Source organism: Dermacentor andersoni, chromosome 4, assembly GCF_023375885.2.
Source record: "Dermacentor andersoni chromosome 4, qqDerAnde1_hic_scaffold, whole genome shotgun sequence".
Lineage (NCBI taxonomy): Eukaryota > Metazoa > Arthropoda > Arachnida > Ixodida > Ixodidae > Dermacentor > Dermacentor andersoni.
In genome coordinates this window covers 146,033,604-146,052,938 of record NC_092817.1, presented here as the reverse complement: position 1 = coordinate 146,052,938, position 19,335 = coordinate 146,033,604, and the positions used below count along the sequence as shown (strand labels likewise).

Sequence of the window (19,335 nt, the reverse complement as noted above, 5' to 3'; positions counted from 1 at the left end):
GGCAAGCGAAACCAAAACTTACTTCAGAAAGCTAGTTTATTACTTTTTTATGGGGCTCTGAGTTGTGCGATTATTTTTTCTCGGGTTTATAAGTCTAGGACCTTCGATGAGCGGAAAAAATTGTTAGTTGAAAACATAATGGCAGCTCCTTTTAAAGGATTTGAATATGAACAAGCTTTGCAATATAGTAATGCCGCTTACTGTACAAAGCTTGACACAAGAGATATTAAAAATTCTGAGAGCGACTGGGTAGCGAGACCTCGATACACAATGCAAGGATTGACTGACGGGCAAGCTGGTTCGTTATCACAGAAAGAACAGCCCTTAAAGACGGGACACAAGGGAGGAACCAAACACACACACTGCGCCAACAACTGCGTGTTTATTATCTTGCTTAGCCTTTTATACAGATCACTCGAGCAGTACCAACAAGACCATGAAAAGAAAACATACCTTGTCAAAAAGATAAGAAGAAAAAAGACCTCACGACCAGCGCATTATTCTTGCAATGCAGTTTCAAGAAAATTGATTTCTTTCTTTCGCTACCCACACTCTCACGTGGTTCCCCGCTCACATGGGATCCATCATGGGAGGCCCCACAAACCTCAACGAGCTGGCCCACTCCAAGGCGCGAGGTCTCGCTTTCCGCGACCATGGAGAACTCCAACGCCGACCCGCAGTGGTGGAGAACAGAGATCAACCGACCACATACAATGAAATTGCGCAGCACTTTTATCTCGGCAGGAGAGACTTTCCCCTTCCACACAAGAAGTTAAATAGAGCGCAGGCATTGACCCTCAGATTATTGCAAACAGACTCGTATCCCAGCCCAGCTTTATTCCACAAGCTTTATCCCGACACCTATGCCACGGATTCTTGCAGGCACTGCAATGACATCGCTAGCCTAGACCATATGCTCTGGCGCTGCCCCTCGTTACGAGGCACAGAACAAATCAATGAGGACAAGTGGCTCTCCGCTATCAAGAGCCCCGATGCCGGGGCGCAACTATGGGCTGTCCAGAGGGCCCACGATGCGGCGGTCGGGCAAGGCCTGACTGTCCCAACGTGGGAGCGGCCCGCAGCGCGCTGAGTCGCGTACCTCAGGACCTTCATTAAAGTTTTGCATACATCCATCCATTGGACAGCTTAAGAGAGGGGATGCTGACGCAATCAACATTTAGGCGGGTAATGTGAAAGCGAATTTAAGCGCAGTGTCCATGTGATGCCTACCTTGAGTCCCCGTCTTGAAGCGCTGTTATTTGTGCATACAGATATTCCTCGAGAAATCACCAACTCGACGCAACAGAATCCCGAAATCTGGATTTGATCTGTAATGCTGCTCTTAACAAGGCCCTTCAACATGCACTACCATATAAACAATCACCATAAATGTGTCATTGTTTAGGTCTTAAGAATTGTGTAGGATAAAGCATATTCGCAACCGTTAGTATGTCCATAACTTCGAGTGAGCCAAAAGCCTTACAATTGGCGTGAAAATAGATTGGAAGCTCTACTTTTTAGGGGCGGCAAAATAAGCTGGTTAGCGTCGTCATCAATCTAGCCAGCGGGCCTGCTTCCTTTTTATTCACTTCTTCAGTCACATATACCGCCAGTTGTGCTGTGCATACGCAGATACACATAGTTCGACAGCTGCTGTAAAAGTAGAGGCAGTGTTTGCACTACTATATCGTTTCTTTCAAAATGTTCCGCCGGATTGTAACAGGTTTACCAGCGACCCCTGTACCAACAACGCCACCATTTACATGCGGTGAAAAGGAATTCCAATGCACCGGTATCAAAGAATGCATTGCAAAGTCGAAAGTGTGCGATTTCAAGGAGGACTGTTCCAACGGAGCCGACGAATCTCGATGCGGTGAGTGAAAATTTACTGTAAGCTCTGTTCATAAGCACTGCTCAATACTGAGTTTGGAGGTTGCATGAAAAGCATTGAGCCTATGTCAGCGCACTGCAAAAATGTAAAATCATTCCGTGAAATATGCTTGTATTGAATGTTTGAGGATTCACTGTTATATATGACTTACATATATGCGATATGTAATTTCTTAGTGGCCGTTATCAATCATATCACTCTAATTATTTATTCTACTTTCTACTTAAGCAGTTAATAATTTACCACCTGTTCTTGTATTTAAAAAAAAGCCTGTCACAGATATCTCTATTCAAACTCCTTCGATGTTTTACTTGATGGGCTGGTCACGAGCTTAATTAAAATTCATAATATATGTTGTCGTGTTGTAAGAAGCCAACAGTCATTTGCTGTTGCCCTACGCCATATCCTTGGTGGCGTTGTTTGTTGTCTTATGCTATCAGTATTAAAAATCGAGACCCCCTTTTCTTTTCTTCTTCTCATCCATATATATATATATATATATATATATATATATATATATAGAGAGAGAGAGAGAGAGAGAGAGAGAAAGAGAGAGAGAAAGAGAGAGAGAGAGAGATCAAGTTTTATTTTTCACAGTCATAGGTGATAGTTTAAGACATTTAGAAAAGCGCATACAGTGGAAGTCTCGAGGATGACAGACACAGGCATAGCACTGACACACACCAAAGGTTGATTCATCGTTAGGGCGATATAGACGAGCATTCTACAGCAAGGACAGACAAAAATTCACACATATACTCATCTGGGTGTTGCCTAAGTATGCGTATTGTGCCACTAGCTCATCTCCACACTGCCCGGTGTTATTATCCATGTCATGATATTTGACCCGACCAGTATAAACGCTTATCAACCCTTCTGAGTGTTTATTAACCTTATCTGACCAGATCCGACCTTTATCAACCTTTGTAGGTTGTTAACAACATTATCATACTTGATCCGAGGCTATTCAACCCTTATTGGTCGGTACCAAATTATCGCAATCGATCCCATTTTTTAGCCTTGATCTGTCCTTATCAACCTTATTGGACTTGATCCAACCTTTATCGTACTTATCGGTCCTTGTCAACCTTATCAGAACCGTATCAGAATTGGACCATTATAAGTCCTTAACTCATTTTGGCACCTTATCCATCCCCATCGAACCATGATCAACTGTGTAAGACCCATAGAGCCCCTTATCACACCTTATCAACCTTATCACCTCATTGGCTGCTTACCTGTGCGTGTTGCGCGACGGGAAGCACGTAAGCCATCAGATGTTGGTGGCATGTCGGTCGCTCAAGGAACGCCCCAACGGAAGGCACATCCCGCAATCACAGAGACGCATCGGGGCTGAAAATTTTGGCAAATGCAGCATTTTCCTGATGTCTACAAAGCTCTAAGCCTGCTCTACATGTGGTCCTATAGATGTCTTTAATTACACCACTTCCAAATTTTTGAGCAGAGCCTTCACGGAAAATGTTCTTTGACATCTCCGTTGCGTCGCCGATACAGCCTATTCATGTGGTTCAGTTATATTCACCTTCTGCAAGTGCGGTTGTCTACTAAGTGTGCCTGTGTGCACGGGCGCATTCGGACGCAAGGTGTCGAGCTCTGCAAGGGCAGTTTCAGTGGCCGCATCTGGCCGTGGTTGAATGAATGAATGAAAACTATGAAGGAGTGGTTGTTTTACAGAGAAGCTGTCTGTATCTATACATACATATATACATGTATGTATGCACAGCGAAGCTGTTCCATATATTTTTCGTGTTTGTGCGTCAACAACAAAAACAGTTGAGCGTGGCCCGATCCCCGAGATAGTAGAATAGCAAGCCGACTCGCAACAGTTGTAAAGCAGGCTTCAAGCCCTCTGCCTCTAATAATAAAATAAATATAGTAAAAATGAAATAAATAAATAAAGATGCATTGTTTAAAGCCGATGGGTGCACTGTAATCGTTTGTGGCGAGCACATGAATTGACGAGAAGGAGGCATTGCCATATACGCAAAGGACTAAACGTATGTGCAACCATATACCCTGGACTCGCAAGAAGACAATGTCATATACTGTGGGGATGTCTGTGCCGTACAAACGAGCGACCGAATTGCGGTGTCCACTGTGTGTATAGCTCCGGGCACGTAGAAGTATGGTAACGAGAAGTTCATGTCCACGCAATTTTCATTGGTTAGCCATGATGACACTATACCTGTGAGCATTTTTGGAGACTTCAATATCGGCGCTTCAAAACCAGACAAGAAATGGTTGATTCAGTTTGAGTTATAAGAGTTTGGTTTGAAGTGCCACAACAATGCAAGCCACTCAACTACTCAACAGCGTTCGTGTATAGATTCAATTCTGGCCAAGAATTTAACATTGTAACCGAACCAATCAGTGTATATCGCGGTAATCATAAAGCAATCGTCAGTACCATTATCGAAGGATGAAAATTAACAACTGCCCCCTTGTCCAACCCTGAGTTATATGCTAGTTTCGCTGCTCATCAACCTTGACAGAATGGAATGGCTCTTCAATTTTTTACACTGTGACGTTGCCGGAGGGCCACACCGCCTAGAAGATTTCCGTGTCCCGTTGACAGAGCTCGGTGGTTTGGAAGACGTGGCCGGTGGAGGGCCCTTCCAAAAGACGCAGTGTAGGTTATCAAGCTACGAACGCCAGAGGTGAAGGAAGTGCTGTTTAACGCTGGTGGCCTGCAGGTCAAATTGCGTTTTTACGCCGTCATTGACCCTGTACAGCAGGACATCACACTCAAAGTTCCCTGGGCTGCATTCCATCGCAGGACATTCCACCATCATATAGCGAAGCGAAAGAAGTACGACAAGAGGGCTGGAAGGTGAGAGGTTTTGAGTAGGCGGAGTCAACCAAGCGCATTTTGCGGATGACACTCCGACAAGACTTAACACCGGCCGCTCTGCCCCATTTCTTCAAAATATTTGGCGGGTTCAGATGAAAGATGATCTCATTGATCCCTTCACCCCCAAATAGGGCGCAAACGTCTTTATGAATTAAACATAATTAGAGGGCTTCATGTCATATATTTAGGCGAAATTTGCTTAATATCTTCTATCTGCTTTCTAATAGAGACAAATAAATGAAAGCTTCTTGTTCACGGTAAGAAGCAAAGCAGACCGGTATGTCAATATTCCTTTAGGAACTGAAGTTTTCACATATGAAACAAAAATATGAGGGCATATATATATATATATATATATATATATATATATATATATATATATATATATATATATATATATATATCAGTGACCAATCATTAGCTACGATCTCACGCACTATAAATGTTGATAAGAAGAGGGTCTGGAATACTGGCACGCATTACCATGTCTTTTAATTTTATAGTATATTCTTGCGCACCAAGCACCAAATCAAATGCAGCAATGTATTATGCCAATTCACATCTCTACTGCATATTATCCACTCATGGTGATTTATTTCATTAATTCCGTGAGCTATATGTCCATAATGTCCAGGGTCTTGCTCGTTTACAACGGACTTGTGCGGCCTGGAGAATGAGGACTCGGGCGCGCGCTTCGGTTGGAACTGGACCAAAGCGGAAGATGGCAAGAAGAAACAAGGCTTCCCGTCCACAGACAGTCGATCAAATGTGCAAGGAGCCTATGCAGCGTATTCGCTGCTTAACCCAGGTAAGGTACATTTTGCGCGTATCTCTCGATTCCAGCCTTTGCTTGGACTCTAACGGCCACTAGACAATACTTCGTTTGGAACAATGCGGCGTTTCGCTCATACCGTTTACAATTAATTCCTACAGTGTGCACCAGTTGTAAATAGATCATTAGGATAGATTATCACGGATTACACCTTTATATCGAGGTAGTGAAAGACATCATCACATTGTCATATACGGAAACGTACGTGATTCCATACGCGCCTACACAGATAAATTCTAATACGCTCTAACACCAATCCTCAAACTTGCTTTTGATCACCTGTAGCTGCAACATGGTGATCTCTCCATGGAGGCACGTGAATTCCTGCGCTCATAGGACCAGTGTGTGTTCCAGCCGCGTCTGCTTTGGTTTCAAGATAATTATACAGTTTAAAATGTATTTTACTCTTTACTTCGCTTGTATATGGCGGCGGCAAATATCGTCTACGGTGCCAATCGTAGACTGTAGTCATTAGTCTCTCAAGCACCTAAGTCTAACCTAAAAATAAGAAAAGCTACTACCCTTGATGTTGTCAGAAATATTTCCTTTTTAATGTGTTCCTTAGCTTCAGAATAGAAAAGTGGGCGATTGATGAACCTTCATAATCTGGCGGCTGCGCTGTTGAGATCGCATATCCTGTTTATACTTCCTTCGGTCCTTGTCCCTGTAGAACTGCCACCATACAATGCATTTTCCTTAGCTGTCCTCGGCGACTCTAATTTTCATTTACACTGCAATAGCGGTATTCTTACAATTCCTATCGGAGTGTCTTAGAATAGGAATAATTTCAGCTTCTTTATTTCGTGCTCTATTTTGACGTGCGCGCTTACTTGCAAGCAACCGTGCTGTTCTTTAACTCTTCTTCGCACGGAAGACATTACTTGAGATGTTAGTTGAGAGCGCGAAGCAGACAAGTTTTTGGCCGTGCTTAAGCTGGTTCAAGTGACTACGTACGAATCTAATGCTGTGGTAGGCTATTAACATCGGCTGCATTCGTCGTAGCTGGCTTTGAAAAGGGTGAAAAAATTAATGCCCAGAGTAAGACGTACTTAATCGGAAGGAACTTGCCTCAGGGTGCACATTGAGCGCGAACTGAGGCGTGATGAAATTTTTCTACCCAAATATTCGACATAGATTCTTCGACTAATACATTTTTGTGTTAAGAACACGAAGGCGGAGTGGCGTCAGTAATATGTTTTCATAATTATAAACAAACATATTGTTGTTTTCTGTTTTCTTGAAGCCGTGAAGCGAAAGCACGAGCTCGCGTTCGGGCAGTGCTGTCACACTGCACGCTGATGCGCTGGACACACTGAGTGTGTCGAACCGGACAAACAGGTGGCGAGTGCCATCAAAGCGCAGTAGCTTCCCGAAGCCAGCGCGCAAGTCCTGAACCAGGAATAAAGTCTGTTAGCAAAAAATTTGCAAATCGCATATAGGTTCTATTGCGATTTTGTTTTTATGCAGTATTTGAATGAACGAAACTAGCGCAAATGCTTAGTTTTAAAACTATGTATTTTTTTTTATCGCAGAAGTTCCACAAGCACAAATGAAGGGTTTGGCTACGCCTAAGCTGGGACAAATCGCCCACTCCTGCATGGTTACATTCTATGCTTACCTTCCAAATAGACGTAAGTATGTGTCACGCTCAGATTTTCGCATGCATACGTTTGAAGTGAAGCTGTACATGAGGTTTACCTAGCGGAATTTCTCAAGCATCTTGACCCCTGGGCTTTAAGCAAGTAAACCAAACAGGTAAAACAAGCCTTAAGTTCTACCTGCAGTATGCATAGTTTGCCTTCTTGCGCGTTTCAGAAAGTCATGTCTTAGTACAAAAGCTTTGATATCATTGTTTGTATGTTACTATGCCGTTAACGCCCAATTTTCGTGCACAATATAAATATGTCTTACAGGGGAACCTTATAATGCAGCGCTCACGTATGAGTAAACAGTTGCTGATATGAGCAAACGTTCCCTGCCTATGACTTGACAGCTAGTCAACCTTCCAAACTGACGGGCGGAATATCTTCGAAACTTAAGCCTTTCACGGTAGTTCCAGAGTAATGTTCTCTTTCGAAGCTGCGCTCTAATGAAGCTCGCCAGCGAAAGTTTGACTGCATTAGTTGCTTACATGCTATAACGAAGCTCCTAGTACTGCGCTTCACTGTTTGACCTTAATGCATCGACATAGAGGAATGTGTATTCAGCCCTACGGGCTATATTAATAACCCAGGTGTAGTGGCAAGCGACTAAATATTGTGTTGACCTACAACAACCACAGTGTTTCTGCAGCGAAGGACTGTTTCTACTTGTTTGAAGTACACCACCGTCCATTATGCGGAGCGCTTCTCTTAGGTGGAACATATTTAATGAAAAACTGCATAAAGCGCATAGTGAACTTCAGCGTGTTGAATGCATTACCTGAAGCGGCGAACATTGCTTGCAAGAAAAGCAACAATGAACAGGTAGCTTTTCTTAGCCACGACACAGGCACAAACTCAGCAACCCAGAAACATTTCTACTGCAACGTGCCCCTTCACGTGTCTTAACAATTGCCGTGATAAGGTCGCACGAACGCTTTGCATAAGTAATGGACAACATTAGCTTTTCATTTGAATGCCGCTGTCTGTACATAGGGTTTCGTGTTATCGGTGACGCGTTGAAATTGGAAGTTCTCCGTTCGGTCAGGTGATCTTGTAACTAGTAAGGAGCATCTCTTACAAAGATCTGTACCTTAACAATCCAACATATATATAGGGGTGATTGTGATGGCTGCGAAGTTTTGCCTGACTACTTTGGCTTGAACAGAGGCACAAGGTATGTTCAGCAGGGCGGAGAATCGGGCGAGTTGGTATAGGTTCATGGCTGCAACAACGTGACTAGACAAGAACGCACAAAAATCGGGGCGTTATATGACGCCATGAGATGCCCCCACCTTTTTGTAATAGTCGCGTCGTGACAGCCTCGGAATGAATGTTTGTATAGGCGTCAGGCGCGCGGCAGCTCGAAGGTGACCATTGAGAGAACCAATATTTATTTATTTATTTATTTATTTATTTATTTATTTATTTATTGATTTACTTATTTATTTATTTATTTATTTAGAAAGACTTCACAGGCCTACGAAGAGGCATAAGGTGAGGGGGGCACGTGGTACAATTTATCGCAGTATGCGGTGTACATCTTGAAGCCGTCAAGTTGGCATATTGTTTTCTGCACTCCTTACTTGATGGTGCATCATATTTGCATTCGAATTACATTTACAGTTTTATTTCATTCACAAAGTCAATTTCATAAATTTTATTGTTACCTTAGGTTCTAGCTGCTGGGACCACTTTGTGATCTAGGAAAGTAAAATACAAACGCAACCATGTTTTACAGGCAATGCATTGTGGATAGGGAGTACTAAAGCAATGTCAATGGACTGCCTGAAACCAAACTAATTTTAGAAACGATTAATATTCTTGAGCAATACTTGGGTAAATTTAGATGTGCAGCATGAGTCTGAATGCAATGACCAATTTCGAGAAGAATGTGATTTCATATGTGCTGCGCCTTCCTTATTCTACCTCAAAGGGGAGGATTGGGTTAGAGAAGTCGAGGCAAGATACTCATTGTTTAATCGGCCCTCGTGTACTTCAATGTGTATTATTAATTAGCAAAAAAAAAAAAAACGAAATTTGAAAATATTGCGCTACCTTTACGGTTCCTACTAACTGAATTCACAGAGGCCTGTAGGAATAAAAAGTATTTATTTCCATTGTGCAATGGCTGAAGACAACGACGAGGACTGTGTCAGGCTCGGTTGGTGTAATGTTTAAGGCATAACTTCAAGCAGGAAAGAAGTAATTTTATATTTGTAGGATGTTATCACTCGTGAATAAGGAAATTTTCTGAATTCGGAAAGTAGGCCCATAACCCAAGTTTTCTTCTTATTGCATGAAATGCGGTTCTTGAGTAGTAGTTGCAGTAGAGAAATTCCTTCGGGAAGCCGTGGGGTTATTTATTCTAACCCACGTAAATTTATGAACATTTTTCTTATTCAATTTTTGGTTGTTAGATTTTTAAATATTTTTTCAACAATACTGTTGTCGAGCATAGAAGACCCGTGTTCCCGTGTTGACTTCGGTTTCTTCTTAGAGTTTCGCCGCCAAGTCTTCAATACGCACAAGAAAAGGGGCAAATATGGCAACCTAGAAACAATTAATTATGAATTTTTTGAACGTTTTGTACAATTTTATATTCAAACTTACGCATTTCCGCAATAAATAATATTTATTAGGTATAGTTTTAGGTACTAGCTCACGAAAGATTGCAGAAAATACCAATTGGCGCAAGACGGCTTATATAAAAGCCCCGTTGTTGCCATCCTCATATTTGGTAACCTTTTTAATAGCTCAGCCCATAGTAGCGAGGTCAGAATGTATGTAATGCCATATGTTATTAAAGACGATCAATTTGCAAAGTCAGAAAGACCTTTTAAGCCAAGAAGGCTAAGTTTAGACAAATGCATGTACTGCCCATGATTTCTATGATAGCGGATCTGCAATTCCAGCAACTTTATTAGAAACTAGAGCCAGAATTCCTTCTATACTCGCAGACAACTTTCTGCGGCAATAAAGGGAAAGCTACGGAGGCAAAGCGCGCACGAGTGACAGCGCTACTCAATAGAGTCCCCCGTTTTCATCCACGTTAGTTTAGGTTGGCGAAGAGAAAACAAACACCTCATTAGTAACAGTTAAATAAGACAAAAGACACATCTGAATGTAAAAGCTTACTTATTTTGCGGCTTTTTCCTTCGGCGCCTGGGCAAACGCCAAACCGTCGCACCGAGCAGCCGAAAGCACTGTCAAACGCTGGCGGACTATTTGGCGTGCTTACACATGTGCAGAAGCGTTGTCCCCGTAGCTTTCCGTTCAGAGCCACAGAACGTTGTCCGCCAGTATAGTAAGGTTTATGCAAAACTACAAGGCCTAGAATGTGACTAGTCACATTGCACAGAGTAGCGGTATAATATAGCCTTGCGCAATTTTTTTTTCTGTTTTGCTTCCACACAAGAAACTAGTTTCTCATGTCGTGATTATTAGCAGACTTTAAATGTTTTTATAGTATCTACTCTCGATACTTAAGCTACCCAAAGCAGCGTTCAGGCAGAAAAATAAATATTATTGTCAAGGTGGTAACACGCAAGCTTATTTCGAGAATGCGTGACTCAACAACGTGGTAATATAATTAGGAACCTAAGGCAAAGATAACAGAATTCCGTATATTTATTCACTATGCATCACGACAAAGAAAATGCAACAAAGGCACAACGTAATATTTTTTATTATGGAAGACTGCTTACAGCACCTGAGTATAGTCGTTTGTATTTGCAGCCACAGCATGGCTAATGTTCGGGGTGCGTCCACCTCCGGGGAAGAACAGCCAGCAACGTTCCTTGAAGCTTCTCGGCGCCGTTAGAGGAACGCAAGGGAAAGGTCAATGGAGAAAGATGTACGCAAAAGTCGGAAATTGGGATGCTGGAGCCAGGGTGAGTTGTTTACAGCACGTGTTTTGAGGTAGTTTACTAAACGCATGGGCTCTCCTTGTCGTACATATGGTGGGTAACTAGTGAGCGGCAGACCATGGAGTTCAGGACAGAGGCGTAATTTAACACAAAATGCCGTGAAGGGCCAAATCGCAAAGTGCATATTTCTTTTCGAGGAAAATAAATACCATTGTTGAAGAAGGAATTCAATATTGCTTTGAAAAAGAAAATATTCGAACCCTCTGTTGAAAGAGCATCGAAACAGGAGGAAATCCTATTAAGCAGTTCCACAAGAGCGCAAACTGAGAAAACAGATGTCATGTCAGGAACATTCATGTTTATTTCGAACACAACATTTTACCTTTCCGAAGACGTCACAAATGGCAACCGTATTTGCCATATAAGTTTCGCATGTTTTTTTTTTAGTACACTTTCCATGAACTCCTGCCACATTATTTGCATCTGTGATGGAACAAGAGCACTTCGGTCCAGGAAGGCTCACTAAGGAACGCAATCGACGCGCATTTGCAAGCATCATGTATAATATATTGACAATATACACGCACTTGACGGGACGCTTACCTATAGGAACTATAGTAATCACATAGAAGCCTGCGGCTGATAACCACAATGTCTATCTTAATACGCATAGTTTCTCGCCGTGCGTTCCTTTTCTGTGTGACCCGCTGATGTATCGAGGCCGATGTCCTTATTCTGAAATGTTGACTGGCTTGCGGACGACGGCATCACGGGTCTATCCAAAGCACGGCACGGCTTGCAGCCGCGACAGCGATTCTTGTGATAGCCACGGTACCGGGTTTAGTTACGTAGTAACTCCAACTACTGCTCTCGCCCCCGACAGCAAGGCTCTTCATTGCAGTCGCCTGGGACTGCGTCTATCTCACCTGGTTCCCTGAACTGCTTACCCTGCAAAACCACAGGCCCTTGAGACTTGAAAATCTTCCTCATGTGGCACAAAACTGTGACCCACCTCGAACAGCTCCCTGGATGGTCAGCCACTTCTTTTGCTTCCGTGGACCGGTTCCGCACCAAGAGTGCTGGTCTTTGACGTGCGAGAACGGTGTAGGAGTCGGATTGTGGTTCTCTGGACCGGGCGTCCAGCAACAACCGGCTGACTTTGAAGGCCGAGCAACATGGTTTATCGGTACACAACCGTGCTCCATACCTCGTTTTCGCGCCTACAGGGCCAACACCGGCTTGTGTTTTTTTCCGCGTGCTTCTAGCTACGCCATGACAGCATCGAAAACTATGTACTGGACATTAACAAAGGAAACATCACTTACAAATCAGGTGGATGCAGAATGAGGAGAACCTTGGATTCTGAGGTAAAGAAGACTTAGTGGCAGAGATAAAACATGGCGTCTACATGGCGTCTCATATACTCTGCGTTTATCGGAGGCTCAAAACGATGTCAATAAAATCAATACAGCTCTTAAAAATTTGCAAGAGCTACACTTCCTCCGTCGCACGAGTATTCGATGAAGCCATTGTAGCCCAATAAATAAAAACCCGAAATGGAGTGAACCGGACGCCTCTCCTTATTGGTTTGTTCGAATTATGTTACACTGGCCTCGTTCTGTTTGCACATTTCAGTGCTCACAATCAACAAAACCACGAAAGGAAGGTACACGTGAACGCAAGCGCTGCTAACTAAAACTTCATTATAAGTAAGCGCAAATAAATTGGGGAAACATAAACAGAAAGGAGCATCAAAAAGTACACAGTGACGAAAATTGCTATATGTAGCCCACACAGATTAGAAAACGCCGAGTTGGTAAAGGAAAACTACGTTTTCAAAATGTCTAACTCTTTATCAAAGGAATTTCACTGGCGGCTGGCTGACACCACTTTCTGCACCCTTCTTTTTGTGAAACGCTTCTTTCTTTCTTGTATGGCTTTCTTGGTTGTGTGTGCTGAAATTTACAAAAAATTAATTCATACCAACTCACGCAAGTTTCCGCTCTACTAAAGTGGCTTCATCAATTGTTAACTAAGTTACCCAATAACAAGCTGTTGCAAGAGTAGTGGACAGCATTAGCGATGGCTTATCCATTTGATTAGACTCGCAATACGACACGATGATTTCTCAACATGATGTTCTGCTGAAAACCCAAATTCGAGTTCTTGTTCAGCAGAGGGCCAGGAGACATACCACGCCATTCAGAACACAAACTACAAACCTGAAACACTGAACACCAAATGCGCATAAACCGAAATTAAATCCAAGAAGTTTTCCTTTCGCAAACGCACTTCACACGATAGTTTAGCGTACTGACAAGTCAAGAATTGTCAACTGTTCATGCTCGTTCTTATCCAAATGTAAATGTAGTGCTAAAACGTGCTGTGCACTTTATTTTTTTTAGGTTGCATAAGGTGTTCAAACATTGGGATTTGTCACATGTTATAGCATTCAACAGACCGAGGAAGTTCAGCCAATGTCGTATCAACAACATCGCATGCATACTGATTCTGCTACAAGGCCATATTTTGTAATATGCCAGCAGCATCTTTCTTGGTAAAGCTTGCTTCGTGCTATTGGAGACAGAAGTTTGAATGCGACCCCAGTATCGCACTGAATTACAACTCATAATATTCTTTAGTGTATTAGAAAGTCAAAGCCCACGTTAGTTCTCTATTGTAAAAAAATATTCGTGTAGACGCAGCAGCACTCTGTGAATGACTACATGAAGCAGCTCCACTCCTATATACCTTGCCACATGGCTTACCAGCCATCGGCGTGCAATCTAACAATCGTTTCCACAAGCATTGCTTCAGATTTGCATTCGCTCGAATATCACTGTGCATAGGGCAGTAATGTTTGCCTCGTCATTAACGTGAAATCGTGCAAATGCATTCACAAAAACACTTCGGGTAACCATAGAATTAATGTTACTTGAAGTTCTTTGCTTTGTCAGATGCATGAACCAGGAATAAGGCATCCAAATACCGACAGCATAACGGCACAACATACTAGAAAATATCAACGGCCGTGAATTTTCCTACAGGGAATGGACTTCAGCTTGAATGGAGACATGCTTTGTATTGAAGCTTCAGGCACACTTCAGCTCGAAGAGTAGCGCCAAGAACCTGATTACAGCTTGTCGTCGTAGATCTTGAAAGCCATGGAATTGGCCAATACACTTCACTACCATACAATGCATGCCGAAACACTTGTAACTTCACAATACTCTTCTGGAATATTTTAATTACAAAACCTCTTTTATATTTTCTTATGCTACCTATGTGTAACCTGTTCCACCTATATTAGAAAGCAGATTGGGAACGTTACGACGAGACGTTTTGCAGATCACGCAAAAGTGCTGGTTTTTCACAGCCGTGCAGCTTTTTTTTCGGAATTTGGGAAATGGCGAATACTATTCTTTCTTAATGTATTATCGTTCTGGGTGGTATCGCGGGACGACATTACGCGACGCTGGAAAGATACGCTAGCTCATAACTGCTGGCAGTGGGATGATAACAAGACATCATTTCGGTGAAGTGATGAAATTTCAGTTTATTCTGTTAGATTGAAGAAGGGCACGACACAAATACCACCGAGCTAATGAGCTGACTTATTCCCTGTATTCGTTTTTATTGCCGTTTCTAAGTTAATGTTTCGCTGTATCCGCATTTCTAGCAGATAGCTACTTAGAGCTCTAAAATAGTTTTTATACTTCGAAAGATTAATAGAGGATACCGAAACCTTAGGGAGAATATGTCGTTTTAGCAACACTGTTGCGAAATAGAAGCTCGAGATTATTATTATAGAAGCTCGAGATTTATTATTATAGTAAGCACAATGACATAAAAACGATCATTGGCAGACTTATCTCTTGACTGTCAAATCCCCATTTACATCCGTGCTTCTGTATCTATTGTGGGAACGGCGGCGTCCCTCGGTCCACGCCAGCATGCCCCAGTCCTGGCCGGCGGTGCCAAAGAGCGCCCAGCCGAGCCTCGAACCAACGCTCGCGCTCAAGAGTCACTTTGTCCACCACCTCTTCAACTGCTGGCTCCGATGTAGGAGTTCCAATACTCTCCTTCCCTCTATGAAGGCGATGATGGCACTGGCCCACGGAGCGATGGCAGCGATGGCAGCACCTCCCCGGCGGCGGGCAAACCTTGCACATGGCTGCACCGAACGAGGGTCGCTGGAGGAGGCAACGACCGAGTCACCAAGGTCTACCAGGAACTCGAAGGCCCTAAACCTGGCTGGCTTCCGGGACGCATGCTTCGCGAAAATGCAGCAGACCACGTAGCTGTCTGTTACGTAGTTGCCTCCGAGTTGTCGAGGTCTCGAAGGAATCAGAAGGCCCTAAACCATTCCCGTAAGCACACCTGGTGCGGTCGTCCTCCTCGACCTCGTTCTGGCGAGTGCACGCAGCAGGTCGCCAAAAACAGCTGCCGCCCGCTCGCTGCCATGCCACCGCACAGAGACCACATGGCACCACACCAGGCATTTAAGAGGAGGGGAAAATCGCAGATGACGATCGTCGCTCGAGCGGTGCCATTGCCATTGGCAAGTGAGCTCTAGCGCCCATGAGGTTCTCGTCCGCCCCCGTGTCCCATGCCAGACCCGATCACGGTGAAAGAGTAGGAGCCGGTGGAATCGCTCCTGAGTGAACGGCAGAACCGCAGCTCGCACCACGGAGGTGGTCACGCACCAGGCCAAGCAGGCGTCGCTCCTGGCCGTTGAACCGGGTGCAGCCCGCCTTCCCCACGATCACGGTCCGTCCTGGAATGCAGCCGGGGCCCCACGTTACGGGCGCCATTATGGAATCGGTCCACGCCCTCGGTCCACGCCAACCACACCCGGCCGGCCGCACCCCTGAGCGCCCAGCCGAGCCTCGAAACACTGCGCGCGCTCAGGGGTCACTGTGTCCTCCACCCTTCGATTGATGGCTCCAATCTGGGAGTTCCCATACTGCTCATATAGTTTATCCACTACGGGGGCTTGTTTAACCATGGCGGTTAAACCTGGCAGGGGAGGTATAAGATTAGTGGATTAGGTAATAGACGATGATGTGAATATTTTACAATTAACACAACTGAAGCATTTAAAACTCTTGTAGTGAGTTTACGTAGTTAAAAATGGGGACATCACAATACCTAGCTCATAACTGCTTAGCATATTAAAAATTCGCTGTGGAAACACTGATAGATATCACGTACTCTTTCAGGAATAGAGAAGCACTATGAAACTGTTCTCCACTTTACAATGGCCAACATACTGATGGCCAACATTACGTACAAACAAAGACAAGTCTGAAAAAGAATGATTTTCTTCTACGTGATCACATTGGGCCATTAATTAACGGGAAGGAGACCAATAATATTAACCATACTAAATACAACAAAGAAAGTATTAAGTAGTGTCGTGACATGCGAGCACAAAAACTGCCTAGATTTATCTTTGATGAACAAATGATGCCGCATATAATGTAAAAAGGGGACTTGGGTGCCAGGTTTGTAGAATAATAAGCATTTGTACTGTAGACAATACCAACCTTGAGAAAACACACGATTGGATTACATGAACTGAGAATACAAAGAATTAAGGGAAATACTTTGTAGATTGTTCATGTTAACTTTCTGAGCATGTTTTTGGTGAAGGTTTTAGCCCAGCCACGAACATCAATGATTTGATGGTTCATGCGATAAGAAATACTAGGCTAGCCTAACAAATTCAAAGTACCTATTACAGAACAACACAGTCGCAAGCGGCTGCAATCAAGTTTAGCTACCGTAGTGCATTAGCCGGGCCGACACATAAACAATTTTATTAATTTTGCTGAGTGACCTTACCATCCCCGAATGCGAACACATTCGAACAAGGTCAATCAGCTGTCCGTAATCCTGCAAGGTGGAGGAAGCGTCACTGATGGAAGAAAATGACATGTACCTGAATGTTCATTTAATTATGAAGAAAGCGGTTTCTCAGGAAGAAAATTCGCAGTAAAAAATATATATGTGGTACGGGATTTCAACTAGGGACAAACGCCTTTCCGAGGCGATCGCTTTACCATCTTAGCTAACTCGGAAGCTAGGAGATCGAAGGGCGAGGACGAATTTCAGGCAGCCCATAGAACAAGTTGGCTGAAAATGGCAAATAATTGATATGGAATGCCGGAAGGGGGAGGACTGTCCCTTTGGCATGTGAATACGTGCGCTGTTGCTGTAACCTGCAAAGTTATTGTACTCCTACTTTGTGTAATGCTCTGTAGGGTTCTTTCGCATGTTTTTTGTGGGCGAACTGCGTTCAATGTTATCCATATGCATATCGATATTGCCTACAGTTGTGCGATAATAATAGGCAGTAACACGTTGAAATTTCTGATGCCTGTAGGTCGTTCAGAGTAGCACGTGAGCCACTAGTGCAGTAACAAGCACCGTATAATTGTGTTTATTATGCAATGTGCGTGTGTGGGGGGGGAGAGGGGGCATGCAAGATAAGATCATTCAGAAAATGGCTGTTCTCTCATTGCATACGTATTCTTGGTTTCAGTGATTACTCCGGGATTTTCCTTTCAAGTTTATTACATTTTTGTGCTAACGGTATCATTAGTAGGAAACTAAATTGAAATAATATATGTGACAAGAAAAAAATATACGGCACAATTTATTTCACGAAGACTATCGACGAAGATGAAAATAGTAATCGAGCACTTCTGAGACTTTCGTTGCTTCGGCTATATGCCACATACTATAGTATTATCTCACTTTGCTATGGCATTCGTTTACCAAGGCTGACCATGAGCATCGAGGCATGAGGGTGACTGTATGACGCCGACGCAGTGAGGATGGAATGACAAAGAAATATTACCTATCGAACAACAAGGGTGTATAACAACGAGGGCACGACCACAATGAGATGAAGATTCTTAAGTAATGAGGATGGTATAACAACAACGTGACGACGATGACATACATATACACTGATGACGAAGGTGTGACGAAAACCTGATTAAGAAGCAAGAAAGACGACGATGGCACGACCAAGGTGACCTTACGATGAAAGTATGACAACGGATGCATGATAGCGTCTGTGTGAGGACGACTCAATGATGACAATGGTATGGTAACAGTGGCATAATCAAGATTGAACGACTACAAAATGATAACGATAAACTGACGAACAAATAAAGATGTTGATGGATCGACGAAAGCTGTATGACAATGTCGGTGTATCGACAATGGAATGACGATAGATTATCATACGATACGATGGTATAACGACAGCATGACCATGATGGTACGACAACGGTATGATGGCAACGGTATGATGAGAGTCGGTGTCGAAGCTACAGTGATCACGATGGAACAACTGCGACGGCACCCCGACGTCGGTGTGACAACGAACGCATGAGCAAAACTGTTTGGTCGCGATTTATTGACGATAGTGGCATACCAAGGTCACGAGGAGAATGGGATGACAAGTTTATGATGGCAATGACGGCTACACAATGACTATGTCACGAAACCTGTATGACGATGACGGCGTGACGAGGAAAGCGTGAGGAGAGTCGGATGACAAAGCTGGAACGACGGCCTCACAACCACGAGGCCATACTTATTGCCCCAAGCAGTTGGACACTGGGTTGGCGTAAGATTATAGATAGATAGATAGATAGATAGATAGATAGATAGATAGATAGATAGATAGATAGATAGATAGATAGATAGATAGATAGATAGATAGATAGATAGATAGATAGATAGATAGATAGATAGATAGATAGACAGATAGACAGATAGATAGATAGATAGATAGATAGATAGATAGATAGATAGATAGATAGATAGATAGATAGATAGATAGATAGATAGATAGATAGATAGATAGATAGATAGATTCAAGATAGCTGAAGCAGGCAAGGAATGCTATTCGCAATAATACAGAATAGGTGCTAAAACTTTGCTGCTTTTGATCTTAGCGAGAGGCAATGTGACTGTGCTAGGTTAGTTTAATGGTCACAGCGTTTCGCTCAGGAGTACGACATCATGGATATGCGACCTTGAGGTGGCTGTTGTGGTGAGCTGAACTGGTTAGGTATGCTAGATGGTAAAGCACAGAGCGTTAATCAGGTAGGCTAAATCTTTGTAGAGCATGAAAACGTAGCACTTCGGTTTGTTACGAAATCTTGCCATGGTCATACTCTGCCATCTTGTGCCAATGACGTTCAAGCTTG

The 19,335-nt window shown here is 43.3% G+C and overlaps 1 protein-coding gene across 2 annotated transcripts in view; it reads left to right on the top strand.

The window, feature by feature from the left end:
• LOC126537871 (MAM and LDL-receptor class A domain-containing protein 1-like) overlaps positions 1 to 19,335 on the top strand; it is a 242,010-nt gene that overhangs the window by 177,614 nt on the left and 45,061 nt on the right. For both annotated transcript variants that reach the window (XM_055074502.2, XM_050184968.3), the window contains exons 44-47: positions 1,724 to 1,873; positions 5,398 to 5,571; positions 7,128 to 7,226; positions 10,974 to 11,128. In XM_055074502.2, coding sequence (XP_054930477.2) covers positions 1,724 to 1,873; positions 5,398 to 5,571; positions 7,128 to 7,226; positions 10,974 to 11,128 — 578 coding nt within the window. The remainder of the gene's footprint in view (positions 1 to 1,723; positions 1,874 to 5,397; positions 5,572 to 7,127; positions 7,227 to 10,973; positions 11,129 to 19,335) is intronic.